The 22,131-nt window shown below is 44.4% G+C and overlaps 1 protein-coding gene across 1 annotated transcript; it reads left to right on the top strand.

Annotated features, from left to right (window-relative positions):
• Positions 1 to 507: 507 nt before the first annotated feature.
• Positions 508 to 21,147, top strand: LOC121168295 (actin-related protein 10). The gene is made up of 13 exons (XM_040998237.1): positions 508 to 671; positions 4,310 to 4,382; positions 5,695 to 5,777; positions 7,189 to 7,297; positions 9,103 to 9,210; positions 11,326 to 11,393; positions 11,626 to 11,705; positions 12,331 to 12,366; positions 15,415 to 15,494; positions 15,575 to 15,648; positions 18,521 to 18,602; positions 19,699 to 19,900; positions 20,740 to 21,147. Exons 1-13 carry the CDS (start codon positions 595 to 597, stop codon positions 20,919 to 20,921), a joined length of 1,254 nt encoding a protein of 417 aa, XP_040854171.1. The 5' UTR covers positions 508 to 594; the 3' UTR covers positions 20,922 to 21,147.
• Positions 21,148 to 22,131: the final 984 nt, after the last annotated feature.

Genomic DNA, 22,131 nt, shown 5'->3' on the forward strand with positions numbered 1-22,131 from the left:
CCCGGCAGCCCGCCGCCCGCCTTCCCCTCGGGCCCGCGCGCCCCCGCCGCCCGCCTTCTCCTCGGGCCCGCGCGCCCCCGCCGCCCGCCTTCTCCTCGGGCCCGCGCGCCCCCGGCAGCCCACCGCCCGCCTTCTCCTCGGGCCCGCGCGCCCCCGGCAGCCCACCGCCCGCCTTCTCCTCGGGCCCGCGCGCCCCCGCCGCCCGCCTTCTCCTCGGGCCCGCGCGCCCCCGCCGCCCGCCTTCTCCTCGGGCCCGCGCGCCCCCGCCGCCCGCCGCGCGGAAAGGACCCAGAGCGCCCGTCAGCTCCGCCCCAGCACGCCGCCCGGCGCGCCTGCTAGCCTGCCCGCGGGGGGCTCTCGGCCTTGACTGCCCGGTCGGTGGGCGCCCTCGCCGGGGCCCGGGAGTGGACAGACCCCAGCTATTCTCCGAGGAAGGAGCTGTGGCAGGATCCGGGCGCCGCGTTGAGTGCGGCACAGCCTGGGACAGCCCGGGCCGGGCGGTGAGGACCCCGCTGTCGCTGTGGCCGCTGCCAGACCCACAGCTGAGGCCGCTGGGCCGGGCGGGCGCCGTCCTCCTCGGCGCTCCTGACCGCCATGCCCCTCTACGAGGGCCTGGGCAGCGGGGGGGAGAAAACGGCCGTCGTCATCGACCTGGGAGAGGCCTTCACCAAGTGAGTGGCCGTGGGCTGGCCCCGGACCGCGCCCTGGGCTCTCGGGGCCTCTCCTTCCCTTCCCTTAGCATCCCTACAAATGTCTTCCCTTATTATTTCCATCATGGGCGAGCCGAGTTCTGGGGATCCCTTGGGGCGCCGGAATCGACGGGAGGATTACCTCAGTCGCCGCTTGGGGAGTTTTATCTGGGCTCGGCTGTGCGGGGATCAGCCGTGTTGTATTGCTTGCTGACCAGGTCGCTCATAAAACATGCATTGAGTGGAGCTGCCCGTGGTGTGCTGGGCTGTGGCCCCCAAGCAAGGCGCGGCATCCCAGGAGGGAGGCCGGCTGCGCGAGAGCTGCGCCCTGAATGCTGGGGTTAGAGATGACCCTTTCCGGATGCCCGTGTGAAAGCCACCAGTGCCCAAGCCTGAAGACAACCTGTGCATGGTTTCCGAGGACTGACATACTGATGGGGTCCTTGGATCCCTGTACTGGGCGCCACAGGCGGGTGTGGCAGGAGAAGTTACCTTCGTTTGTGTGAAGTTGAACTGTTTGAAAATATACATCTCACCAGGCATTGTGTAACGTGCAGTGTGTGTGAAATGTGTATTGAATTAGTGCTCAAATAGGCTGTTTAAATTTTGGACCTAAGAAGCCACAGAGTTGGATTAAGCATCCATTAGTTCATGATATTCTCTTACGCTAAGCCAGCCCTTACCTTATTTATATTTTCTTATTTATTTTATATATTTTAGTTACGTATTGTTAAAAACATGTCCTTTCAAAAACCTTTTTAAAGATTTCTTTTTTATTGCAAAGTCAGAGATATACAGAGAGGAGGAGACAGAAAGATCTGTCTGCTGGTTCACCCCCAAGTGGCCCCAATGGCTGGAGCTGAGCCAATCCGAACCCAGGAGCCAGGAACTTCTTCCAGGTCTCCTACACGGGTGCAGAGTCCCAAGGCTTTGGGCCGTCCTCGACTGCTTTCACGGGCCACAAGCAGGGAGCTGGATGGGAAGTGTAGCTGCCGGGATATAAACCACCGCCCATATGGGATCCCAGTGCATTCAAGGCGAGGACTCTAACCATTACGTTATCACGCTGGGCCCCCAAAACTTTTTTCTTATATGTTTTTAGTTATTCAAAAGGCAGAGGTACTGAGAGACGGAGATCTTGCATTTGCAGGGTCACTCCCCAAATTCCTGAAGCAGCTGGATCAAAGGCAGGAACCCATGACGCAGATTGGATCTGGGTGAGGGTGGTAGGACACCAGTATTTTAGGTCCCCTGCTGTCTCCGGGCTGTGCTGTCGCTGAGGATACTGAAACCTCCTAGCCAGGACTTGAACTTGGCACTCTGCTATGGGATGTGATTGTTCCATGAAGCATCTTAACTCTGGACTAAGCCCCTGCCCTTTGTTACCTATGGTCTTCTTTTGATATTATAATATACAACTTGAGGATACTACCCCCAGCATAATTATTTGGGCAGTACATTGAAAGATAACCAGAATGTTTTTAGACAAGGATTCTTGGAAAACCATAGCAAGGATGTGGTCAAGTGAAGAAACTAAATAGAATGCAAAGCTCCTTCACAGGGTGCCTCCTGGTAGGGATTGTTTATTTTCGTCCTGTTTGAAAGGGTTAGGGTTAGGGTTCATAGGGATGAATTCCTTCACCTCCTTGTTGAGCCCCCCAGATGCCTGTAGAAGTCAGTCTGGGTCTCCCAGGTGGGTGGAAGGGACTTGCTGTACTCAGCCACAGCGGTGCCTCCTGCCACATGCGTGAGCTGGAAGCTGGAATTGTGAGCCTGAACCTGTAGTGCGAGGACGCCATAGTGGGGTGCATGCAGCCCAGCAGCATCTTAGCCATTGTGCCTGTCCCACGCAGCACTGTGGGAGGTAAACGAGAGAGATTTGGGGATAGGAAAGAAGCAATACCAAAAGCTAGGTAGGTTGAGGATGGTGTGGTGCAACAAGCTAATCCTCCATCTGTGACACTGGCGTTCCATATAGACTCAAGTTCAAATCTCAGCTGTTCCACTTCCCATCCAGCTCCCTGCTTGTGGCCTGGGGAAGCAGAAGGGGACGACCCAAAGCCTTGGGTTCCTGCACCCGTGTGGGAGACCCTGAAGAAGCTCTGGCTCCTGGCTTCAGATGGGTTCAATTCCAGTCGTTGCAGCCATCTGGGGAGTGATTCATCAGATACGAAATCTTTCTGTTTCTAATTCTCTGTCTGTAAAATCTGCCTTTCCAATAAAAGTAAATAAATCTTTAAAAAAAGGATGATGTTAATACTGAACTGATATGTTTTTATCACATGTAACAAATATAAAGTACTATTTAATGCTCAAAAAAGTGATTTTTAAAAAGATTTACTTATTTTTATTGCAAAGTCAGAGATATACAGAGAGGAGGAGAAATAGAGAGGAAGATCTTCTGATTCACTCCCCAAGTGACCGCAACAGCCGGTGCTGTGCCAATCTGAAGCCAGGAGCCAGGAACTTCCTCCAGGTCTTCCATGTGGGTACAGGAACCCAAGGCTTGGGCTAGCCATTGTGCAGTCCTTGACTGCTTTTCCAGACCACAGGCAGGGAGCTGGATGGGAAGCGAGGCTGCCTGGCACCCATATGGGACCCTGGTGGGTTCAAGGCAAGGACTTTAGCCGCTAGGCCATGCTGCTGGGCCCGACACTGCCATAATTTTATAATGGTGTTGGAGCATTCCTGCCACCTAGTGTTTTGACTCTTTTTTTTTAAAGATTTATTTTATTTTTATCACAAAGTCAGAATATAGACAGGAGGAGAGACAGAGAGGAAGATCTTCCAACCAATGATTCACTCCCCAAGTGAGCGCAACAGCCAGTGCTGTGCCGATCCAGAGCCTAGAACCAGGAACTTCTTCCAGGTCTCCCACACAGGTGCAGGGTCACAAGGCTTTGGGCTGTCCTCGACTGCCTTCCCAGGCCACAAGCAGGGAGCTGGATGGGAAGTGGAGCTGCTGGGATTAGAACTGGCGCCCATATGGAATCCCAGCGCATTCAAGATGAGGACATCAGCAGTTAGGCCACTGCACTCAGCCTGACTTTTCTAAGCTTAGATGCACAAGTGCCGTTGTGTTGCAGTGCAGCTCGGGCACGTGCCCTGTAGCCTCATAGCCAGGGGCAGTAGCCGGTAACAACTGGGGTGTGCAGGGGCTGTTGCATGTAGGTTGTGCTGGTACACCTTGTAAGTTTCGCATCGTGATAAAATCATGTGGTGGCACACTCCTTACAATGTGTGCTTGTTAACTAGGTCAGGATTGTATTTATAAAGTCTTAATAGTATATCCAGAGTTCTAGAATTGTTTGCTTAAAAATCAGCTACAGTGTCAAACTAAGGAAAATGTGACTGCTGCTCTAAAATATTATACCGGTCTGTTTCTGTATCATTAATTGCAGAACATTTTATTTTGTTTCTTTGATATATAGTCACTAATAATATTGACTTCTTAGTTTCATTTTAGTTTAGTTTTGCCATTTGTTTGTGTCAGAAATATTTTCACATTTTTAGTTTGTTTGTAACTGTTGTTTCAAAAGAAATACAGAGAAGCATGTTGTGTGATAAGTATTTGGAAAGCCTGTTCCAAGTTGAGTGATCTACCTTTCTGTTACCTGCAGGTGTGGATTTGCTGGAGAAACTGGTCCGAGATGCATAATCCCAAGTGTCATCAAAAGAGCTGGCCTGCCTAAGGTATTTTTAAAAGCAAATTAGTAAAATAGGTTGTGTGATAACTTCAGGTAAGGTTGAGTCAGAATCCTAAGCACATACGTCATGGCTGTATTTCTAAGAGAGCTTTTTGTCTTCTCTGTTGAACTTTAGTTTTGCATATCATAAAATTATCACATATATTGAAAGCCTTGTCGTGCATGATTCTATTCTTAAATTATTCAAGATTTGGTGGACTTTGATTCCCCACATCCAAAAACACACAGAATATTTGTAATTCCAGAATCCAGAAGAATTTTGTGAAACTGTTTAAGCAGGTTTCCTGCCAGAGCTAATAAGCTTGCCAGGTGAAGTATAGCAGCCCAGTAGAGAGAATGATTGTGTATCATAAAATTCACCTGTTAAGACATGACATACAGCGCCTTCTGCTGTCACATAATACCATATGCAATCCTGAGAAAATTCCTGTTTGAAAAAAAAAGCTACACAAGATTATGGAGAAAGACGTGATAGGGTAGAAAATATAAAACCCACAGAACAGTAACCAGAGCAGAAAAAATGAAGTGTCAGGAAAGTTTCAGTCATTCAAATGTGCTGAGAGGCTTTTCTGAATATAGGGGGGGAGATAAAATAATATAAAATAGTGGCTTCTGAACGTTGGCCCCTGGGAGCTGAGGCTCCAGGCGGAAGTGGACTCTGGCCAGGAGGGGCTGCAGCCTGGGGCGGAGGGTGGGAGCGCAGGGAAGGAGCACCCCAGCTTTTCCTGGGGAGAGCTGAAAGGAGCCCTACCCGTGGGAGCAAGGACTTGATGGCTTTTCCTTTTTCATGACGAACGCTGTAATTGTGTTTCCCTGATACTGGCTTCTCTCGCCTAATAGAAGTGATGCTGCTTCAATGCAGTTCCTATGGGAGGAGTTTTTTCATCATCAGTCATTCGAAAATGACTATATGTGTAGTGGCAGGATAGAGGAAGCTCTTCTGTCCTCTAATTGACTCCCCAAGTGGCCGCAACGGCCAGAGCTAAGCCAATCCAAAGCCCGGAGCCAGGAGATTCTTCTGGGTCTCCGACATGGGTTCAGGGTCCCAAGACTTTAGGCCATCTTTGCTTTACCAAGCCACAAGCAGGGAGCTGGATGGGAAGTGGGGCCATCGGGATTAGGATCAGTGCCAGATGGGATCCTGGCACCTTTAAGGCGAGAACTTTAGCCTCTAGGCTACCATGCTGGGCCTTCATTTTTGTGCCTATCCTCAATACAGATAGCTTTGACTTGTCAGAAAACACATTCGTAAATAATTTGTAATTCTTACTACAAATTAATAATGTTAATTTTTACAGCCTATCAAAGTTGTTCAATATAATATCAATACAGAAGAATTATATTCCTACCTAAAAGAATTCATCCATATACTGTATTTCAGGTAAGATACAATTATTCTTTCTTGTTGTGGAACGTTTGTGACAGATTTTCCTAATAGCAGTCACAGTGCTTTTTGGTTGTATTAAATGTGATACAAGGAAAATTGACTTCTTTGCCATTTTTACTTATTTCCATCCTTTGCAGAAATATATTTGAAGATTATAAAACTGACAAGCATAAGGAAATTTGTGAAACAAATACAAAGATGGTTAATAAAGAGGATTGGTCATTAATTAAGCGGGTGATTGCATATTCATTCAATGTAGCTATTTGCAAAGAAGTTAAGAGATTTGTAAAAAATTTCTTCAGCAACAGAAGTAGAGAGATCTCCCCACCCCCCCAGCTGACGCTCCACATGCCTGCAGCAGTGGGAAGCTGGCAGCTTGGGGCACAGCCTGGGTCCCCCAGGTGGTGAGGGGTACAGCCTGCTGAACCAGCACCTGCTGCCAGGGGAGCAGAGCAGCGCGTCAGACAGCACCAGTCCCTGGTCTGGGACGCAGGCCTCCCAGACAGCAGCCCAGCAGTCGGGCCAAGGCCTGCCTGTTAAAGAGTTCTGCAACTGTACACTATTGAGAGAGAAAGATGTGTCAGATACATTGAGAAGTGAAAAAAGTTGAAAAATAACAGTTATGGAGTGAGACACTCATTTATGGAATGGAAAAAAAAAAACGGTTTTTAACAGTTTATTTATTTGAAAGGCAGAGTTACAGAGAGGGGGAGAGACAGATCTTCCATTTGCTGGCTCACTCCCCAAATGGCCACTGTGGCTGCCCCTGGGCTGGCTGGGCAGGAGGCAGGAACCAGGAGTTTCACCCGAGTGTCCCCCCTTGGTTGCAAGGCCCCAAGTGCCTGGACCATCTTTTGTTACGTTCTCAGGGCATTAGCAAGGTGCTGGAGTAGAAATGCAGCAGTCAAACCAATGCTCATGGAATGCCGGCATTGCTGGTGGCAGCATAACTTGCTGAGCCACAACGCTGGCCCCTGGAGTGAATATTTCTGTCCTAATATGTGGATACATGTTTCCAAGAATGAAAAGTTATACCACCATTAGTGGTAGTTTCTGGATGGTTGGAGTGTAAGTTTCTTGTACTTCCCAAGTTAAAAATATCTATGAAATGTGGAATTTTGTGAACATGTTATGTTAGTAACTTTGAAAAGCAAATGTACTTCTAATAGTTTAAGTTAGTAATGATTATTAGTTGTCTGAAATGGATTGATCCAGTTCCTGACCCTGCACATGTCACGTGGTAAAAGTCACAATGGGCATCTTCCTCCCGGCAGAAGTAAAGGTATCTTTGTCACAAAGCACCTTTGGCTGGAGTTGCACAGTTTCTCCATTCTTAGCAAATTACTTTCCAGAATTAATGGGAATTTTGTATTGGCTTTGAAAAACCAGCTGGCGTGTTTTTCAGGCATCTGTTGGTGAACCCCAGGGACCGGCGCGTCGTGGTGATTGAGTCCGTGCTGTGCCCCTCCCACTTCAGAGAGACCCTCACCCGCGTGCTCTTCAAGTACTTCGAGGTGCCTGTTTGCAAACAACAAAGCTTTTAATTTATTTCTTTATTTCGCGCTTAAATAGTGTTTCCTCCAATACTTAGATAATTGGAAGGTTCTTCTTACTAGTATTTCTATTATTTTCATGCAGGGTTTTAACAATTAACAAGGTTTCTGGTGTGTAGTTTACCATATATTTCTTTCAAGGTCATGCTAGTCATGCTGTTTAGTTATGCTGAATTTCTGAACTTTTTTCAATTCTTCAGTTTTAGGCTTTGAATTCCTTTTAAATGTAATGTCTTTCTCATATTAAGTGATTTTGATAATAAATACTTGTATCATTCATTTTAAAGGGTCAAGATTCTTTTTTAAGAACAAGAATGGTTTTTGAGATGATCACATTTCATAGTAGGCCAGAATATTTAAATTTTAAAAATCTCTACCCTGGAATTTAAGGTTTTTTTTTTTTAACCAGCAAAAAAGGGAAGATTTTATATAATATTTGTAGTATATAAGAAATTAAGCATATATAAATTATAGGTAAGGGCAATTGTAGTTTAGTAAGACACATGCAGAAAATGGGTGTACAGCCCACTGTACTGAAATGGTGTCGTAGATTCAGCGCTTCGTTTGGGAGAACACAAGGGGCATGTCGTCTCTCATCGGAATCAGGGAGGAGATTGGCTGTCTCTTCCATGGAGGAGGTTCTTTGTGTTTTCCTTGGAGGAGATTGGCTGTCTCTTCCATGGAGGAGGTTCTTTGTGTTTTCCTTGGAGGAGATTGGCTGTCTCTTCCATGGAGGAGGTTCTTTGTGTTTTCCTTGGAGGAGATTGGCTGTATCTGTTCCTTGCCATTGGGTTTTAACAGTGTTTGTGTTAGTAACAATTTGTAAGACTAGTGTTTATTGACTTAGATAAAGAAAACATGAACATTATTTTGTTTGCCATTTAATTGAGTTGACCTTCCATGTTTTGATTGGATATCCAGTGTCTCCAATCTGGCAAATTCTCAATTAATTTTTAGTTTTAATTTTTTTAATCTTTTTTTTTAAAGATTTATTTTATTTTTATTACAAAGTCAGATATACAGAGAGGAGGTGAGCGCAACAGCCGGTGCTGTGCCAATCCAAAGCCAGGACCCAGGAACTTCCTCCTGATTTCCCATACAGGTTCAGGATATCAAAGCATTGGGCTGTCTCCGACTGCCTTCCCAGGCCACGAGCAGGGAGCTAGATGGAAGCAGGGCTGCTGGGATTAGAACCGGTGCCGATATGGGATCCCGGTGCATTCAAGGCAAGGACCTTAGTTGCTAGGCCTCGCCACTGGGCCCCAAATTCTCAATTAAAAAAATGTCCACAAAGATAGGGATTTATATAGTTTTGTCCAATTTAGTCATAGTTGTTTGTTATAGTGTTTTACAATTGTAGGTTATATAACATATTTGTGAAAAAATAATCAAATTCCTTCTCTGTTTTATCTTCATAGTAAAGCTACTGCTTTACTAAAGCTTTTGACATAGCTTCTGTCTCTGAATTTTTGGACCTTGTGAGAGAGAGAACAGGAATGAATACAAATGCTGCATTGTTGTTTTGGAATGAAGTAACTTAAAAGCTTTTTGCTCCCCCATCTCCAGTGTCTTCTGCAGTATGTTTTAATTAAGTGAATTCATATGAATCACCATCCAGTTCTTAATTTAGTGCCATTAAATGGATTTGTATACTATAAATGTACGGTTCTTGTGTTTGTTTGTTTTTTTTTAATATATTTTGGTGTAAGCAGGTACTTTACTGGTGCTCATTCTGATTCTATTGCTGCTTTCTGTTTGTTTTCTAGGTTCCATCTGTCTTGCTTGCTCCAAGTCATCTAATGGCTCTTCTGACACTTGGGATTAACTCTGCCATGGTTCTGGATTGTGGATATAGAGAAAGTCTGGTGTTACCTGTATCTTTTTTTCAATAAGCTAGTTTTGCAATTTTTTAAAATTATTTATTTATTTTGATTGGAAAGGCAGATTTATAGAGAGAAGGAGAAACAGAAGTAACGATCTTCCATCTGCTGACTCACTCCCCAGTGACCACAGTAGCTGAGCCAATCCAAAACCTGGAGCTTCTTTCTGGTCTCTATCACGGGGATAGGGTCCCAAGGCTTTGGGTCGTCCTTGACTCCTTTCCCAGGCCACAAGCAGGGAGCGGGATGGGAAGTGGAGCTGCCAAGACATGAACCAGTACATATGAAATCCTGGAATGGGCAAATAAGCCATTGAGCTTCCCATTGGCCTTACCTCCACTCCATTAACTTTTTTAAAAAAAGAAATATTTATTTATTTGAAAGGCACAATTATAAAAAAAGAAAAGACAGAGAGGTCTTCACTCCTCAAATGGCAGCAGTGGCCAGAACTGGACCAATCTGAAGCTAGGAGCCAGCATCTTTCATGTGAGTGCTGCGTCCCAAGGACTTGAGCCATCCTCCACTGCTTTTCCAGATTCTTTCTAGAAGAAAAATGGATTTGAATTTAGTATCTGGGGCCAGTGTTTTGGCTCAGCTGGCTCATCCTTCACCTCCAAGTACCAGCATCTGTTATGGGCACCGGTTCATGTTCCAGCTGCCCCGCTTCCCATCCAGCTCCGCGCTTATAGTCTGGGAAAGCAAGATGATGATGGTCCAAGCCTTGGCACCCTGTGCCCACAAAGGAGGCTCCTGGCTCTTGGCTTCAGATCAGCTCAGCCCCAGCTGTTGCAGCCACATAGGAAGTGTTCCAGTGAATGGAAGATCTTTATCTCTGTCGCTGCATTTCTCTGTAAACCTAATATTGCAATAAAAATCGTTTTTTTTTTTTTTTAATGAAGTGGAGCATCTGGGATTCGTATCTGTGTTCATGTGGGGTGCCAGCACTGTGTACTGTTCCATCTCACCAGCCCCAAGAATCATTAACTCTTACGAATGAAATTAGGAACTTTGTATAGAAAGTATTTTGTGTCTAATTCTCAAAATAATCTTGCAGAGTAGTACTTTCCTCATGTGTATGAATGAGAACACTGAAAGTTAGATACATCATTTGGTCAAGTTTGTATGAGCAGATAGCCAAGATATAAAACCACTTTGGTGTCCAAAACCAATACTCTTGCAAGTCTACCTTTTTTCCTATTTAAAAATGCTGTACTCACAGAGTACCAATGAGTGTGATGCGTGTAGACAAATAGACGACAAACCCGCAGTACAACATTGTTGACCATCTTAGCTCTGTTGAATACAAATATTTTGTGAACCACACATGATTTTAAAATATGTAAGAACCACAGTTTTAAAAAGCTTTATATATTTTTATTGGAAAGTCAGAGTTACAGAGAGAAGGAGAGACAGAAAGATCTTCTGTCCGTTGTTTCACTCCCTAAGTGGCCACAACAGCCAGAACCAAGCTGGTCCAAGGTCAAGAGTCAGGAGCCTCCCCGGGGTCTCCCGCACAGGTGCAGGGCCCCAAGGCTTTGGGCTGTCCTCTACTGCTTCCCCAGACCACAAGCATAGCTGGAAGGGAAGTAGAGCAGCTGGGATATGATCTGGTGGCTATATGGGATCCCAGCAAATACAAAGCAAGGACTTTAGCCACTAGGCTATCAGGCTAGACCCAAGAACCATATATTGAGAAATCAGATTTAATAGTGTTATCTGATACATTTAAAATATTTCAATATGTACTCTATAAAATAGTAAGATTTTCTGCCTTTTCTGTTTTATTAAAATCTCCTAATTTGGTATTAGTCCTCTAAATTTGTGAATTTCTCAGAGTAGTCATATTCAGGTGCTCAATATCCTCATTCCACTAGTGGCTTGTTGTTAGAGATCTTCACCATAATTAATGAATTATGTTTGTGTGTGTGTATTTGTAACCTATTTTCTTTGGAAAGGAATATGAAAAAGACTTACTGAGTTTTTCTGTAACTTTGATAATTAAGAAATAAAAGTTAGGCACCAAAATTACCTTAGTGTATAAGGTGAGGAAACTCTGCAAGGAATCCTGTCTCACCTGCTGCAACAGTGACATCCTTGACCACCCGGCAGATCTATGAGGGAATCCCGGTGCTCAACTGCTGGGGAGCTCTCCCCCTGGGAGGAAAAGCACTGCACAAGTGAGTGTCTGCGAGCTCGCACGTCCTCTCCCCCTGCCCCAAACCTGCTGTGTAACCCAGCGATGGTGAACTGTACATTTGGATATACTCATTCCATTCTTTTAGCTTTGAGTGGAGTCATCTTTTAAGGATAAAACTTTTTATTTAAAGCTTCATAAGCTATAGTATAGGAAAAGCATCAAATAAGAGTGTCGGTTGCACAGTTTTCATGCCACTGTGTTTTCAATTTCAGGGAGTTGGAGGCTCAGCTGTTGGAACAGTGCACTGTTGACACAGGGACTACCAAGGACCAGAGCCTTCCCTCGGTGATGGGTACACAGGTTTTCTGCTGTTGAAACTCCCTTTTCCTGAACTTGTGTCATCCTTGCCGCGTTGCGTCCTCGCCCCCAGCCCCCTTCCCCGTGCCTCTTGGATAACATGGCTCCAGTGACGTCCTCACTCAGCCCCTCGTCACCACACCCAGCAGTGTTTTAATCTTGAAGGATAAGACTGAAAACATATCTGTGATCATCTTAAAAAATCTGTATTAGGTTGGCATGTTACTGGCAGCAAATTATTCTCACATCACTTTGTATGTCCTAGGTTTCTTATAAATGCTGCTACAAGATAACCAACCAACCCCTTTGGTATAAAAAAATTCTTGGGCAGTTTCTTTCAAATGATGATTACTCAACTGTATTTTAAATATTTTGTTTTTTATAAAAATGTTGAGTCTGTGACATGCTGTAGCATTTTCTGCACAATTGGCCTCAGCTTTAGTGCCTTGTCTTTGAAGGATGAGACTTCCTTTTTAAAAGCCAACCTAATGTATCTTAGGTTTAAAAAAGTATAGTAGATATTTAAAAAGTTAAATAGAAAATAACAATGTGAGTACAGTTTAATGGATTATTTTTGATTATTATAGAATTGTAATTCTGAATGAAAATCCCTTCTTTAGGTTCAGTTCCAGAAGGCATCTTAGAGGACATCAAAGGTAAATGCAGTTCCCATTTGTGTCCCTTTTGTCCTTGAGTGTCAGCTTGGAGAGCAAACGTAGGCCTAATGTAACCGTCTCAGCCATGGGAAAGAATAAGTGAATGTCAGTTCTCTTCAGATCTAAGGAAGCCCTGGCATTATTCATGTTTTACTGTGGCAGCTTCTTGGTCATACTGGTTTATAAAATAGACTGGGTTGTCAGGGAACTAGCAGTTTCACATCATCCAGTAAGAGTTACATTACTTAGAAGAGCCACTGTTTGCTTTATGGTTTGGGAGTTTCTTCTTATTTGTTTATTATTTGCTGGTGGGAGCAGGTGCCCGTCGTCTGGCTCACTCTCTGGATACCTGCAGCAGCCTAGCAGGAGTCAGGAATGCAGTCTGCTGTGTCGGGGCCGGAGCCCAAGGCCTGAGCCCTCACCTTGTCTCCCGGGGTGTGGGTGCAGACAGCTGAACTGCCTGCATTGTGTTGTTAACTCTGATTTTCCTTTCTTTTTCTTTTTTCATTTGAGAGAGAAACCATCTTCTGGTTCACTTCCCAAATGCCCCAAGCTGGGATCTAGGATTCCAGGCAGGTCTCCATGTGCATGACTGGGACCCAGCCATGAGCTGTGACTTGCTGCGTGCCTGAGTGCCCCTGGAAGGGAGTGGACTCCAGAATGGAGCCAGGCCCCAAGTCCAGGTCCTCTGCTGCACTCTGCCAGCTCCTGTGCCAGCGAGTGCCTTCACTGACTGCCAGGCCAACACCCACTCCTGGTTTTTCATCATATATTTGGGTTTTTTTTGTTTGTTTGTTTTTTAAGATTTATTTTATTTTCATTACAAAGTCAGATATACAGAGAGGAGACGAGACAGAGAGGAAGATCTTCTGTCCGATGATTCACTCCCCAAGTGAGCACAATGGCCAGTACTGTGCCGATCCGAAGCCGGGAACCAGGAACCTCTTCCGGGTCTCCCACATGGGTACAGGGTCCCAAGGCTTTGTCCCGTCCTCCACTGCTTTCCCAGGCCACAAGCAGGGAGCTGGATGAGAAGTGGAGCTGCTGGGATTAGAACCAGCGCCCATATGGGATCCTGGGGCGTTCAAGGCTAGGACTTTAGCCGCTAGGCTATATTTAACTGAATACTCAGAAATTCCAGAGTTCAGACCAAAGCATATTGGATTCAAAAGATATATTGCTTGTACTTTGCTATAATAGATTTTTATACTAACGTTCAAATTTACTTTTCTGGTATTTTTATTCACTATAAGGAAAAGCACTTAAAAGATCATTTATTATCTTTAGTACTTCTTAGCGCCTGGACTGTGTGTAAAATTAATTCTCTAGAATATTTAATCAAGAACTAGCCTATAATGGATTTCAGAGCTAAATGGAACCTAGCCCCACTTGAGGCTTTAAGATGTGAAGTGATTTATTCTTTGTCACACGTGGCTGGAAGTGGAACTGCCTAACAGACCTGCTCTTTATTACTCCCTGTGTGACATAATCCCCTCCAATCTTTTTGATTATTGAACAGTTTCAGACATTTGTAACGCTTGTTGCAGTGCTTCAGATAATACAGAAATATCTCAAACAAAATGAATAGATTTCTTTCCTTTCTTCCAGTCTCCTCTTAACATGTGTTGGCCACATGGGGTATTCATTTTTATATGACCTCCAATATGTAAAAAGATATATCCTTTTAGTTAGGGAAACATCAGCTTGGCAGAAATTGGAAAGATAAACATCCAGGCTGGGGGAAGTGGATATTTGTTACAGGCAATAAAGATTGCAGACAGTGCTTTTGGAAAGCAGCCTGCCGTATTTATTAAAATTAAAAGTGTGTATTCTGTATAAAAGGGAGACACTGAATCAAGTTTGGTTGAATACAATGCAGCTGTTAAAAGCAATCAGCTGTATTAGTTCGGAAGGATGTGCATGTGCTAAGTAAAAAGCACATTGTTGAATATTAGGCAAGGGAAGAACCTGTTTGTACTAAAAAAAATGCGCAGTACATACACATGCTCTTGTATTACCTACTATGCAGTGTAATTATCTCCAGTTTCTGAATTATTCCTAAGTAAAATCTATCTGCTTTGAACTTTTAATTCCATTTAGTTTGGTTGGTTTCACCAAATGCACCTGCCTTTGCGAAGAATCTGTGATGTAACTTTAGTGCCTAGTTCACTATCTTACCTCACTTGGTAATATTATGTTTTCTCAATAAATGGGTGTTGAATTTCACTGTATAAAACATTATGAAAAGAATTAATGACATTATTGGCATTGTTGGGGCCCAGTGCAGTCATCTAGTAGCTTAAAGTCCTTGCCTCGTATACACCAGGATCCCATATGGGCACCAGTTCATGTCCCGGTGGCCCTGCTTCCCATCCAACTCTCTGCTTGTGGCCTGGGAAAGAAGCCCAGGATGGCCCAAAGCCTTGGGACCCCACACCTGCATGGGAGACTAAGAGGTCCCAGGTTCCTGGCTTTGGGTAGGTGCAGTTCCGGCTGTTGCAGTCATTTGGGGAGTGAACCAGAGGACATAAGATCTTCCTTCCTCTCTGCCTCCTCCTATATGTATATCTGACTTTCCAATAAAAATAAATAAATCTTTTTTTTAAAATGTTGGCACTATATTCCTGTGAGTATACTTCATAAAGTTTATCAAGAAATAGAATTTTTAAGAGGCAAGTTTTATTTTGGTATAAAAAAATTTTAATTCATTTTGTGATTTTTTTTAATAATATGCATTTTTCATAAACTTTTGCAAAACCTCATATGGAAGCATCCTAGAGCATTAGTTTAGTCTAGGTGGGTTTTGTTTGTAGTTTACAGAGATAAGCTGAAGACAGAATGTGTGCTGTGACTGCTCAGGAGTGGGAGAGCTTTCAGACACAATAGACTGTGCCGCGCTCACGGTAGGGATGCGGTGTACAGTCTGAAGGGATGATGGTTAGCTGGCCCACTTGGGTAGACTCGTTTTCACCGGGACTTGAGTTCAGTTTGTGCTTGAGATCAGTAAACGACAAATTTGTTAACAAGGTCATGTTTTCTTCCTTTAAGTACGCACTTGCTTTGTAAGTGATCTGAAGCGTGGACTGAAAATCCAAGCAGCAAAATTTAACGTTGATGGGAATAGTGAGGTAAGTTGAAAGTGAAAGTGCTTTCCTTTGGGGGGTTTCAGCATATGCAGACTGAAACGCGCGTGATGCTTCTCTTTCAGCGTCCCTCACCACCCCCAAATGTTGACTACCCGTTAGATGGAGAGAAGATCTTACATGTCCTTGGCTCAATCAGGTTAGACCTTATTTTTATATACAAGCAGTTACTTCAGTAGTACCAACTTAACGATTTAACATTTTCATTTAAGACTTATTCATGGGGAATTTTATTCTGCTTTTGCAATTTTTAAAAACTAGGAAATATTATTTTTTGTTCTTAGGGTAATTGTAGTGGTGAAACCAACCATTCTGTGGACTAGAGCAGAAAGCGTGATGCTGTACTTGTGCAGCCTTTCTGCCCACGCCTTGGTGGTTCACGCAGTCTCCACAGGAGGGACTCGGCCGCAGTGGACCTGAGTCAGGCGTGGACAGTGCACGGTGTGTGGGCATGGCTAGACTCGAAGCTTCCTTGGCTGGAGTCCGCTGTTAGACCACACACACTGCCGCTGTGACATAGTGATTTATTAGAAAGAAAGTGTTACTCCAGGTACACTCAACTATGAGGACGCATCACTCATCCACCTTTTATTCATTTAAAGTTTGTAAAAATCAGGAGACGCTGGCCTGGCGTGATGGCTTAATGGCTAAAGTCCTCGCCTTTCAACCACCAGGATCCCACTTGGGAGCCAGTTTGTATCCTAGCTACTCTACTTCCGTCCCACCTCCCTCCTTGTGGCCTCAGAAAGCAGTAGAGGACGGCCCAAAGCCCAGGAACCCTGTATCCACATAGGAGACCCAGAGGAGGCTCCTGCCTCCGGGCTTTGGATCGGCACACCTCCAGCCGTTACAGCCACTTGGGGAGTGACTCAGAGGACAGAGCATCTTTCTGTCTCTCCTTCTCTGCAAATCTGCCTCTCCAATAAAAATAAATAATAAATCTTTTTTTAAAAATCGGGAGATACACAGAAAATAATTATTTAAAAGTCAGATTTTACAGAGGAGAGGTAGCAAAGGAGGTCTTCCATCCACTGGCTCATCCCCCCACAGTCCCTGGGGCTGAGCCGTCAGGAGCCAGGAGCTGCTTCTAGATCTCCCACATGGGTGCAGGGGCCCAAGGACTAGAGTCCTTCCTCTGCTTTCCCAGGCGTTAAGCAGGAAGCTAGGTCGATGTGGGCAGCAGCCAGGACATGAGCCAGCACTCATAAGGGACACTGGCATTTGAAGGTGGAAGATTAGCTTGTTTTGCCACAACACCAGTCCCAACAACTTGTTTCTACTCTAACATTTTATTACTTAAGTAATAATTACATGAGTGAACTTGAGAGAGCTTGTGGAAAAACAGAACAAAAAGACTGGTTTATTTTGATGCAAAAAAGTTGTGATGTCCATGGATAGCTTTTTTTGTTTTTTTAAGATTCAATTCTTTTTATTGGAAAGGCAGATTTACAGAGAGAAGGAGAGAGAGAGAGAAAGAAAGATCCTCCATTCTGTGATTCACCTCCCAGGCAGCCACAATGGCCAGTGCTGAACTGATCCAAAACCAGGAGCCAGGAGCCTCCTCCAGGTCTCCCACGCGGGTGCAGAGTCCCAAGGCTTTGGGCTTTCCTCTACTGCTTTCCCAGGCCACAGGCAGGGAGCTGGATGGGAAGTGGAACAGCTGGGAAATGAACCAGCACCCATATGGGGTCCCAGGCATGTGCGAGGCAAGGATTTAGCCACTGAGCCATCGCACCAGGTCCAGAGGTTAGCTTTTTTTATAATCATTTTTCCTGAACGTTTTAGAAAACCTTTTGCGTGGATTCAGTTGCAAAATAAAGAGTTAGCCAGTAGGTGGCGTCTGATGAAGAGAATTTTATATTTTGTAAAGATGTTTATAAAAGCTTTAAAATAAAGCGATCTGCATTTTATAAAATCAGAGTTTACAAAGGCACACATAGAGTTATTTTTGCAGTAAGTCAGCTTGGATTTGTTTTAGCACAAGCCTGTAAGTAGTGGCATCATCAAAACAGACATTTGTTTCTCATTTTAAACAGTCCAGAAGTCAGTATCCCCCCGCTCTCTCCTTTCAAGAGGCACCCCATTTCCCAGGTTCCTCCTGGGATGTGTTCCCCGTCCTCACATCCACCTGTTCTTTGCAAATAAAACTTCTCTGCCAAGAGAAAAATGTCCGTAGGTCCTCGCAGCCCTTGTCTTTGGGGTTCGGGGGTACGGCTGGAGTTACAGTGCAGCTGCCCTACCTGTGTGTGAGCAGGTGGTCTCACAGCTCCTTCATCTCCTGACCCCTCACCCCCTGCCTTTATTTGAAAGGTAGATCTCACTTATATATGCAGTCCACAAAATCAAGTATCTCAAAACAACACTTTGCTTTCTGTCATGAGTTTCCTGGGAGGAACTGCTGGGAACACAGTGTGCCAGGGCACAGGTACTGACAGTGGCCACCATGCCCAGAGACAGCATCCTGGTGCCAGACCCTGCTCTGTTACGCTATCGATATCTTCCCTCAACCCCTGGCGGGGGCAGAGCATCTAAAATATCTTTCCTTTTTTTTTTTTTTAAGATTTATTTATTATTGGAAAGTAGGATTTACAGAGAAGAGGAGAGACAGAGGAAGATCCATTTGCTGATCCACTCCCCAAGTGGCTGAAACAGCTGGAATTGAGCCGATCCAAAGCCAGGAGCCAGGCGCCTCCTCCGGGTCTCCCATGCAGATGCAGGGTCCCAAGGCTTTGGGCCATACTCAACAGCCTTCCCAACCACAGGCAGGGAGGTGGATGGGATTAGAGCAGCTGGGCCGTCAACTGGCACCCATATGGGATCCTAGCACGTGCAAGCCGAGGATTTACCCACTAGGCTGCTGCGCCAGGCCACATCAATGATATCTTACATTTTAATGATTGCTCTGTATTAAGATGGTATTACTATTTGGAAATATTGCTCTTACAAAACTAATGGTATTTTCTGTATCATATGACACCAATAATGCTCTCTCCACTTCTTAATGTCATCAGAGATTCAGTAGTGGAAATCCTTTTTGAACAAGACAATGAAGAGAAATCAGTTGCCACCTTAATACTGGATTCCCTTATACAGGTATTTTTATTTTATAAATGTTTCCCTTTATCATGGTAGTCCTGTAATGAACATTTGAGAATGTTATTTTCCATTTTTTTGTTTTAGCCATTTTAGGCAACTAGTAGTTTTTGTCATATATTATTTTAAGAACAAGGAAATGTAAGAGGGAAGGAGGGATTGCTTCTGACCCTCTTACACGTGAACCGACCTGCCTTCCCAGGCCTGTTCAGAATAGTTGCCCTTTCTTAGACTTCGGTTGTTGTACTGTTTACACTTTTCCTTTAGCGCGGGGTTGCAGTCCCTGCATCATGTCAGATGGGGTGTGAGCACTTGGGGCTCAGCCCTGAGTGGCTGGTGACTCCTTCAGCATCCATCCGGCCTGTGGGCAGTGTGCCCTGCTAAAGGCTGCAGTCCTGGGGCTCCACGAGCGCCCCTCGCCTGGAAAGGGCTTCATCTGCCTCTTGGTCTCCGCTCAGGGAAGGACCTTATCATCTCCAGTTCCTAAAACCGATGAGGGACGTAATGTTAAAGATGTATTTATTTACTTGAAAGGTCCAAATGACAGAGTGAGAGAAAGAACTGTCTCTCATCTTTGGGTTCACCCCCCCAAATGCTCATCACAGTCAGGGCTGGGGCAGGCTAAGAGAGGAGCCAGAAACCCCCCCAGGGCTCCCAGTTGGGTGGCAAAGACCCGAACAGTTGAGTCAGCTTCCCCTCATCGGAGGCACGCAGCCACGTCACAGCCATGTGGCAATCCCAAAGTGCAGCACCGTCGGCCACAGCACATCAGCCCCTGGAGACGTGCCTTGTCTCTGAGGATGTGCTTGCTTTCCCGTTCAGCAAGTGTCTCAGTAATACAGTGGAGGGATGCCTGAGCACTTCCCATAGCTTTCATGCTAGGAAAAGTTCTTTCGTGTATTCTGCACAACTTAGACACTTTACCTGGAAAATAAAAATAACTTGTACATTTGTATATTATTGCCGTATCTCCTGTTTAATTTAAAATTCTATACCTTTAGATATTACAATAGTATTCTTTAAAGTGATGCGTATGAAAGCATTGCAGTTTTATTTGTAATAGAAGAAGTCCTTGTTTTTCTTTCTCTAATCACAGTGCCCAATAGACACCAGGAAGCAGCTGGCAGAGAACTTGGTAGTCATAGGTGGCACGTCCATGCTGCCGGGATTTCTCCACAGATTGCTTGCAGAAATACGGTATTTGGTAGAAAAGCCAAAATATAAAAAGGCACTTGGCACCAAGACATTCCGAATTCATACTCCGCCTGCAAAGGCTAACTGTGTGGCTTGGCTGGGAGGTAGGACTGTTTCTAAATATGATTATCGCTTCTTGAATGACATTATTACAGAATATGGAGAACAGATGATGCAGTGTTCAGTAGTGGCCACTCAACAAATGGAACTATTAAATTCTGAAATCATATCAATCTTGGGGGTTATCTACCTGTTGCTCTGGGCGTTAGTACTGTGAATTTTGAGCACATTTCTTTATTCCCTGAAAGTCATTCCTCAGAATAGTGGAAGTAATGAATTTATTCCAGTGAATGTAACTTTGGACTTCCTTCCAAAGCTGATGAGCCCCTTATGAAACCTGTTCTCATCTCCATTCCACTTGGGACTGAGTTCTTAGGATGGAGTTAGTGCTGGTGGATGTCGGGATTATAGATTCAGAGAGAAATTGGACCAAAGGATTTCATAATAGAAAATGTTTTTTAAATGCTATTGTGGGTCTTCTTGGGTCTGTAGTATGAAATTTGAGGACATTTTAATGATGCTTACTAGATTTTGGTGTGCCATTTCACTTCTTCATTTTGAAGTTACAGCAAAGAAAATTATCTTTTTTTTTTTAATTAACACAATTGGAAATACTTTCCACCTCACTTTGTTCATTTGTGTTTAAAAGTGAACTCATTTAATCATGACTAATCTGCTGGAAGATTTTACTTTAGAAGTTTTACTGAGGAGTTATGGCTTATTCAAAACATAAGGTACAGAACAGCTTAGATTGAATCTGAAGACCATACTTACGCATTGCTGAATTGTACTAATCCATTGTTGCCATTTCATAAAGTGTAAGTCGGGATGCAGAACGCTTTCTGGTTTTCATCTTAGCTGTAAAAATGTTTTTACCACACAGGAGCTATTTTTGGAGCATTGCAAGACATACTTGGGAGCCGGTCGGTTTCAAAGGAGTATTACAACCAGACCGGCCGAATTCCTGATTGGTGTTCTCTGAACAACCCACCTTTGGAAATGATGTTCGACGTTGGGAAAGCCCAGCCGCCTCTGATGAAGAGAGCGTTTTCCACTGAGAAATAAGTCTGACTGCAACTTAATGTTGCTTCATTTAAAATAATCAGTTACAAATTGTACAACTTAGATAGGATGCTTGTTAACAGACTAGTGTCAGACAAGTGTGAAGAACTCTGTACTTGCTCTTCGCATTAATATTTAGTTCTTTTGACTTTGTTTTCCTTGTGTAATGTAAAAGGGTAGTTGGTCCGTATGATATGTTGTATTTATGTCAATAAAATACTGAAAAGCAGATTGACTTTGGAAGTTTGTTATACAGTAGTACATTTTCTTTTTCTTTTTTTTTTTTTATAAGATTTATTTATTGGAAAGGCAAACATACACAGAGGGGAGAGCAGAAAGATCCTCCATCCACTGGTCCACTCCCCACGTGGCCTTAATGGCCAGAGCCAAGCTGATATTAAGTCAGGAGCCAGGAGCTTCTTCCGGGTCTCCCATGTGTGTGCAGGAGCCCAAGGCCTTGGGCTGTCCTCTACTGCATTCCCAAGTCGCAAACAGGAAGCTGAAAGGGAGGTGGAACAGCCAAGACATGAACCTGTGGCCATATGGCCATATGGCCATATCCTGGCATGTGCAAGGAAAGGATTTAGCTACTAGGCTATTGCACTGGTCCCACAGTACATTTTCAAAAAAAAAAAGCCAACATTGTTCCTCCACAATTCTATTTATTACAAATACTAACAGTCCTCTTTTTAAAATCCTTTGATTTGGTATTTGCACATATCCATGTAAAATTAATGCTGTTTTCTTAGAAATAGACTGGGACTATTGATAGCTTAGTCAGATATTTGTCAAACAAAATGTGGAAATGTTCATTTTTTAATTTCAGTTTCTTTTATGAACAATTCTACCTTTTCAGTCAGAGAGACAGAGAGGGATCTTTATGCACTGGTTCACTCCCCAAATGGCCACTACAGACACAGCTGGGCCTGGCCATAGCTGGGAGCCGGGGCTTCTTCCAGGTCTCCCACGTGGGTGCAGGTCCCAAGGCTCTGGGCCGTCCCCTACTGCCTTCCCAGGCCACAAGCAGGGAGCTGGATGGGCAGTGGAGCAGCCGGGACATGCAGCAGTGCCCACATAGGATCCTGGGTGTGCAAGGTGAGGACTTAACTGCTAGGTATTGCGCTTGGCCCAAATAAGTAAATCTTTCTTAAAAAGGAAAAGAAAAAGAGATTTTTTTATATATAAAACTACAACTGCTTTGTAAATGTGTGTT

The sequence above is a fragment of the Ochotona curzoniae genome, unplaced genomic scaffold, assembly GCF_017591425.1.
Source record: "Ochotona curzoniae isolate NIBS_2020 unplaced genomic scaffold, NIBS_Ocur_1.0 patch99, whole genome shotgun sequence".
In the NCBI taxonomy this organism is placed as follows: domain Eukaryota; kingdom Metazoa; phylum Chordata; class Mammalia; order Lagomorpha; family Ochotonidae; genus Ochotona; species Ochotona curzoniae.